The sequence below is a fragment of the Acanthisitta chloris genome, unplaced genomic scaffold (assembly GCF_000695815.1).
Source record: "Acanthisitta chloris isolate BGI_N310 unplaced genomic scaffold, ASM69581v1 scaffold10344, whole genome shotgun sequence".
In the NCBI taxonomy this organism is placed as follows: domain Eukaryota; kingdom Metazoa; phylum Chordata; class Aves; order Passeriformes; family Acanthisittidae; genus Acanthisitta; species Acanthisitta chloris.
In genome coordinates this window covers 1-7,119 of record NW_008668749.1, presented here as the reverse complement: position 1 = coordinate 7,119, position 7,119 = coordinate 1, and the positions used below count along the sequence as shown (strand labels likewise).

At 51.6% G+C, this 7,119-nt stretch overlaps 1 protein-coding gene across 1 annotated transcript; it reads left to right on the top strand.

Annotated features, from left to right (window-relative positions):
• Window positions 1-295: 295 nt before the first annotated feature.
• PALB2 (partner and localizer of BRCA2) lies at window positions 296-7,114 on the top strand (the record flags this gene model as incomplete). Its single annotated transcript, XM_009073047.1, has 10 exons — window positions 296-2,101; window positions 2,353-3,164; window positions 3,388-3,471; window positions 3,585-3,746; window positions 4,126-4,211; window positions 4,487-4,648; window positions 4,814-4,930; window positions 5,250-5,337; window positions 6,106-6,254; window positions 7,069-7,114. Coding segments are annotated over 10 exons (3,512 nt in total), but the record flags the coding sequence as incomplete, so codon positions are not given.
• Window positions 7,115-7,119: the final 5 nt, after the last annotated feature.

Sequence of the window (7,119 nt, the reverse complement as noted above, 5' to 3'; positions counted from 1 at the left end):
ATGGGTCTAGGGGCCTGGCTCAGCCCCTGTTGCCCCTCAGTGCTCCACAGCCTGTCCTGCCCAGCCCTGCTGACCCTCTTGCTGTCCCCACACCCACACGTGGCCCTTGCCCTGCTCTGCTGCTGAGCCATGGTCTGCTGTAACATCTCTGCTTCCCTCTCCACCAGGTCTGCGGTGCTCCATACAAGTCTATAAGATCCCCATTTTTCCCTCCTAACAAAGTCTAGTGGTACCGTGTGATGTGTTTCTTGGACTTGCTGGGAGTGCTTTACATGTGTGAAATTTTTCGCCCCAGGTTCTAGAGATGACACATCTCCTAGTGCTGACAGTGGTGGAACCTCTCACTTACAGCCTGAAACCTGCTCTGATGTTGGCATGGAGAAGACAACGTCTGTCCCGTTTAAACGCATTCCTGAAGTCTCCAATGTTGATGTTAGCCTGCAGGACAGCTCAGGAGCAGAAAGCATCCAAGCCAGCCAGGAAAACCCCTGCTGTGGGATTATTAGGCCTGAGGAGAAAACACCCCAAAGCTCCAGAGGTGTGATGAAGCTGAGGAGACGGACGAAGGCTCTGAAATCAAAGGACAGGGACTCAGTACGTGATGGGCATGTAATCAGCACCGATGAAATGATGAAAAACCAAATTGCTGGTGCAGAGGAGCTCCAGTCACCAGTGTTCAGGCGCAGCAGCCTCTCACACACTGAGGAACAGGCTCAAAGGGTGTCCAGGGCAGTGCTCATGCAGGGAGAGGGAAACAGTTTCACTCCTGGTGCAGCTTCAGGAGTTGTACAGGATGTGCTTGAGGGCAGTGTCTCTGCAGGAGAGCCTGAGCTGTCCCTGTGTGCGCCTGAGTCCCCAAGGGCTGTGGCCACACCTGGGCCGTGTTCACAGCATGAACACTCTGTTGTACTTGACACCAGAGGTGATGGAGGAGAAGAATCCCATAGTGTCATAGAGCAACCAGATGGTGAGACTGTGTGTGAGGATCAGGGAGAATTACATGGGCTTCTGGATTTGATGTCAGAGAATGAAACATTGCCTGATGGAGCAGATAACACCATAACTGATGAGAACAAAAGCCATGAAGGAAATCAAAGGGATGCTAACACCTTACATCCCTGTCCCGCAGCTCATGCTCTGGGCAGTGCTGAAGGATTATTGGAGAATCAGCAGCTTGAAATTCAGTCAAGACTTCCTCCTGCCGAGCAGGCAGCAGCCCCCGAGGGTGCACTGAGCTCCTGCACAGTGGTCGAAGGGCTGCTCTTCCCCGTGGAGTACTATGTCAGGACAACCCGGCGCATGTCAAATTGCCAGAGGAAGGTGGACCTGGATGCTGTAATCCTCAGCCAACTGGGCAGGAGCAAGAAAGGTCAGTGGAGTAAGTGCAGACAGAAAGATGCAAGCTCAGATCAGCCCTGCCGAGAAAGAGCTAAAGACGATTTGGAGTCAGGGGTTGTGTTGTTCCCTTGTCTTGGGGTAGAAAATGATCCAGCAAACTCCAGTAGCTCTCAGATATCTCTTCCTGTGTCCAGTGGCAGCAGCACTTCACATGGATCCATTTCCCAGAACAGCATCACTAGCACAAGGCGAGAACAGAGGCAATCCCAGAGGAGACAGAAGGGAAGGACAAAGTCTGCCTGCAAAGCCCCTGTGCATCCAGTGTCACAGGAGCTCATAGTGAACCTGGATCTCATAACAACCAGGGAAAGCAGTGCTCTGCTGACAAGTGAGGGCCTGAGTGAAAAGGAAAACCATGATGCTAACCTTGAAAAATCATCCTCAGATGAGAGGTTTGCTGCAGCAGCACTAGGGTCTGGGGAGACAGGAGCGCCTGGAGCTGCACTGCCAGCGGGTCCTGATCCTCCTCCAGGAGGGAGCCAAGTGCCAGGAAAATGCCTTGAGACTCTTTTAGGGCCGGTTCAAAATCCACTTCTGAGCAGTGATTCCCTGAGCCCAGGGAATGAACCTTTTTCCAGCCATGTGGGAGATCTGGAAGCCAACTCACCTGCGTGTCAGGCTGATAAGCACCGCGCCATCAGTGTCCCTCTGCGCCGCTCCCTGCGCTCCTCTGCGAGGCACAGAGCCCAGCAGTGCTCCAAAGGTACTGCCCACATATAAACACTCCCCAAAACTCCCTGTTCCCCAGGGCAGGGGAGTACCCCCACAAGTGCAGGTCCTGCTCTTCACATCCTGCTGTGTTTACTCAACAAAATCTGGTAGGGGTTAACCTCCTCCTTCCCCTTCCCTTCTCTTTCCGTCACTTCCCTTCCCTTCTTTTGATGAGAGACCCTGAAAAGGCAAGTTGCTGGTTATGTTATGATGTGATATGCTTTCTTGTATCCTTGTGTTTAGATGACAGCAACAAAGGACTGAGCTGTCCCACGGTTTCAGAGGGTCCTGCTGCTCTCTATCTTCCTGCTGTGGACCCTGACACTCACAGCTCCCTCTTCTCCTTCCGTGGCTACCAGTGGCTGATCCCCAGGCTGGGTATCAGAGACTTCCACCTACCCAATGAAGAGTTTGGAGTACTGAAACTGGAGAAACTGGAATCTTCCCCTGTGAAGGACTTGGAGGATTTTGTTCCCAGTGTGTCTGGGGATGCTGTGGCTCCAGAGAACGCACAAGGTGCACAGATTAATCCAGAAAAAAAAAGTCTCAAAAGTAATGTGATTTCACCTTCCAAAAGCAGATTCCCTGTGCTCTCTCACGTGGACAGCCCAGCTTCCAAGAAGGACCTTTCCACCCATGAATTGCTTTTTACCCCCATGGGGACTGTCCTGGCTGGAGCTCCCACTCAGCCCGAGTCTCAGATTGCCTCATCTCTTTTCCCTGCTGTGGGTGCAACTCCAGGTGTTTTACCTTCAGTACATGGTGAGGTGTTCCCCCACACACCATCTGTCCCTGCCTCACACACTGGCCCACCTTCCTCTAGAGGAGCAGCTGCCCAGGCCCTGAGTGCTGTGGCATGCAGAGACCCTGCCATGCCACTGCACCTGCACAGCTGTGGTGTAGAGGCTGCCAGAAAAGAGGAGGAACAAGGTACAACATTTCCTTTAGCAGCTGAAAGAGGTACTGATAATAAATCTGATGAGGATGTGCCCTTGGAGAAGCATCAGCAGTCAGAGAGCAAAGAGCAGGGATCCTGCAGAGCTTCTCCTGAACAGGTAACAAGCTGGGCTCTTTGCTAGGGGTGCTAAGTCAGTGGTTTTGTGGGCACATCCCTTTTTCCAGGGTCTTGTTTGACTTCAGGGGAAAGGCCTCTCCAGCAACAGCAAGCAGTGACTGCATGAGAGTGAGAGAGAACATGCAACACTTCTGCTTTGCTCTTGCAGGCACTGAATGTGACTTCCAGGCTGAATTATCCTCATTCTTTACTTGTTTGTGCAGGAAAAAGATGTAGCAGAACAGTTGACTCCAGAGCTGCTGGATGGCCCCAAAGAAGAGAGCCTGCAGCTCATGTCAGAACTAAAGGTGGGTCACAGTTGTTCTGTGTCAGCAGCAGCTCTATGGCACCAAAGTTAACAGAAATTCACCAGATATTAGTGTCTATCAGAAGAAAATCAGCACTGTTGTGTTTTGGGCAGGATTCCTCAGGTTCCTGTGCTGTGGATGTGAGCACAGTGTGGTGGGAAGCAGCTGGCTGCAGGGAGCTACGTGTGGTCACTGCTTCCGAGAGCTCCGTGTCCCTCTGGGAGCCTCTGTCCCCCGACCGCTGGGGGAAGGTCTACACTTGGCAGCTGGGAGAGGTATGGACACAGCACTGACTTCTAGAATTAGGGCAGTTCTCTTGTCCCCTGGATGAGTTCCCAAGATACAAGGAGCTTGTGTGGTAGCATAGTACTTGTTGGAATTTGGTGCTCCATGCATGGAATGGTGTCGGCACCTCAGCCACTGCCTTGTGCTCTTCCCCCTTACAGTCCCTGCAGACACTTTTTGTCTCCATATCAACAGGGATTGTTCAATTAGATAAATAGTCAGCAGAGAGTTCAACTCTTAATCTAAGTGTGCTTCTTCAGAGGGATCTGAAAATTAGTTCTGCTTAGCATCATTTGACTTGAAACACTAGAAAATGACAAGTCAAAGAGACACTGTAGGTGACACTGAATTCCTGTGTTCCTGTCCCAGATCCCTATCATCCAGATTGTTCCTCTGCCAGACACCTGTAACCTTGTGTGTGTAGCACTGGGAGAGCTAGAGATTGGAGAAATAAGGTTTGTGTTTATTTCTTACTAGCACTTTGCACGCTGAGCAGCTGCCACTCAGCTTTTCATGAGTAGTGGTTGAAATTAGCTTTTTTCTAATGTGGCACTTTCTCAGTCATTTGAACAGTTGGAAAATATAGAAAGTATTTCTAAAAATCATTATAAGTACTTTTTTATTCTCTCCAGAGCTGACAGGCTGATTAAACACAGGATGATTTGTATATGCTATGGCATGTTTGAGTGGTGCTTCCTCTCTCACAGCGTGTGCTTGTCTCTTTGTTCAGGCTCTTGCTTTATTCCTCTGAGACTGACTCGTTCAAGCACTCCCTAGTGAGAGCTGGGAATATAAAAGCAGTTGTTGGGCTGAAGGACAGGAGGCTGGTGAGCAGCAGCCGGAGTGTGCAGGAGCAGCAAGTGGAGATGGTGTCGCTCTCAGAGACAGGGGGGTGAGTCTGAGGGTGCTGGTTTAGGGTGGGCTCAGTGTGGCAGGTGGAATAGAAGTGAGTAAACATCTCTGATGTGTTGGGTTCCTCTCCTTGCTGGAGCTGTGCTGAGCACAGAACACACCCCTGTTGCTTTTCCTGCTTTTCTACATGCTGTTCTCCCTCCAGGACCAGGGATGGGCAGACCCTGAGACCTCCTGAAGAAACTGTTACAGCCTTTGCTGAAGTAGAAGGGATGAGAGAAGCCTTGGTGGGCACCACTGCAGTGAACAGCGTCGTGGTTTGGTCAGTGTTGGCTCTGCCACTGCAGGATTTGGGGGTGTGGGGCTGGAGCAGGAGGCTGCAGGGCTGTGCAGGGGTGCTGGATGGTGCTGATCCCCCTGTGAAAGGTGATTGTCAGAGGGCCTGCAGGGTGGCATTCCAGTTGGACAGACAGGGAATGAACTGTGCTGCTCTATTCCATTGCTTTGCATAATCCTCATAGCCTTCCTGCAGCCTCTTGGCTTGTTTGGTTAATGTGGAACCGAACCTGTGTCCTGCAGAGTGGTGTAACTGTGATCAGAGGGTGGAAATGCAGCAGAATCTGTGTTTTCACCAACTGCAGGAACCTGAAAACAGGACAGCTGCTGAGGAAGATGCACGTTGGTTATTCCTACCCTGCTTCCATCTGCCACCGAGCCTATTCCGACTGTGTACGTACACGGAGTTCACAGTTCATCCTTGGGCTGGGGATGTTTGGGATTGAGGTTTCTGGAGAGTAGTGAACTCTCAGCTCTGTTTCAATACACTGCAGAGATTTCAAAGGCAAATAGGTCACCAGGAGCAGTAAATAACCCACACTGGCTCCCCTGACTCTGCTCTCTGCAGTGTGCCAATACACCAAGATCCTTTCCCACTTGCTTCCACCTGTGCTGTGATTCCCAATGGATTTTTGTAATTTATTGATTGTTTCTAGTAACCTTTTGGGGCAAGAGTGTCTTGTCCAATAATGGTGCCTTGAGCCAGAGTCTTCCTCAGAACATCCATCCCAGGATATTTTGTGCTGGTCTGTGGCTGTTCTGGGTGCCACTGTTTTCAGCTGTGCTGTTTTCTGTGGAATTCTTGTTATATTTTAAGCTCCTTGGGATTAAAATGAGGCCCAGAAATTTTCCTTTTAAGTGTCACCTCATCCTATGGCATGTTTAGGTTTCTGAACAGGAAGATAAAAGCATAAATCCATCGGGTCACTGAGCTGTCACTGCTGTGTTGCATCAGCCCTTATCAGCCAGCAGCTGCTTTGGCTTTTATCTAATTTGATAAGGAAAGTAAACCATTTCTGTTTTCCTCAGTAAAAATAATGCATCACTGTCCATGGGGCTGTGATTAGAGAGATTGTATAGCGGCTAACTTTTGGAAAATTCTCTGGGATTTTTCCCCTCCTGCTGTTGTTTTGAGTGATGTGTTTTCCCTCTCTGTACCAGGGCCTTCTGTTTGTTGTGTTAAGCCATCCACACGCCAAAGAGAGCGAGTGCTGTGGAAACCCAGCGTTCCGCGTGGTGGCCTTCAACCCCCGCACAGGGAGGAGCACAGGGGTCATGTTCTCCTCCCTCCCGCCCGGCCCTGCTGGAAGGCAAGTACAGCGGCTGTGCTGGTTTCCCGGCTGCTCTGCAGGGGAGAGGCCCTAAGGAGCAGAGCAGTGCTGTTGGCAGTGCTCCCAGTGCCATCTCTCCAGTGATAAGGGGCTGTGCCCGGCCCTGCCGTGTATCCGGAGGGCTGGAGGGGCGGGGGTGAGAGCTTCCTGCCCTCTCCCTGTGCCAAGCTGTGTGCTGAGCCCTGTGCCCTGTCACTGCCTGTCCAGGGGCACTGCTGCCACAGGGACACTGCTGCTGGGCTCGGTGACTGGGGTAGTGTGTCCCTGGCCTCCTCAGATTGGAGCTTTGCAGGGCTCCAGGCTAGGTCTGTGTGTGTGGAGCAGTTGGGGGCAGGCAGTGGCCTCTTCCGTCCTGTGTCCTGGATTCTGAAGCGTCCGGCAGGCTCAGCTGATGCTGTTTTCTATGTGCTGATCTCCCTTCAGGAGAGAAACCTGCCTCGGGTTTAAAGGCTCAGCCTTGCAGTAGCCTTAGACAGGAAACTTGGCAATATGTGGGGGAATAGCAGTGGATTGAGGTCTTGGGTACTGAACAGCTGTGGAATCACACAATGTTCCACCCCCTGCCATGAGCTAGGAGTACCTTTGTTAGGAGTGTACCTTTAGGACTAGCACCTTCCAGTATGTTCTGAGTCTGAATGAGGATCCTCCTCCCTCCCTGGTGTCCTGGCAGCACAGCCCGTGCCATGCTCTGGCTGCCTGCAGTTGGCCAAACTCTGGACACTACTTTTTACCCGAAAGCCGAGGAAATCGAACAACGATGCAGTGTCGTTTTTGCATCCCCCTGTCCCCGCAGGTACCTGGAGGGTGATGTTCGGGACACCGCAGCTGCCGCCGTGCTGACCTC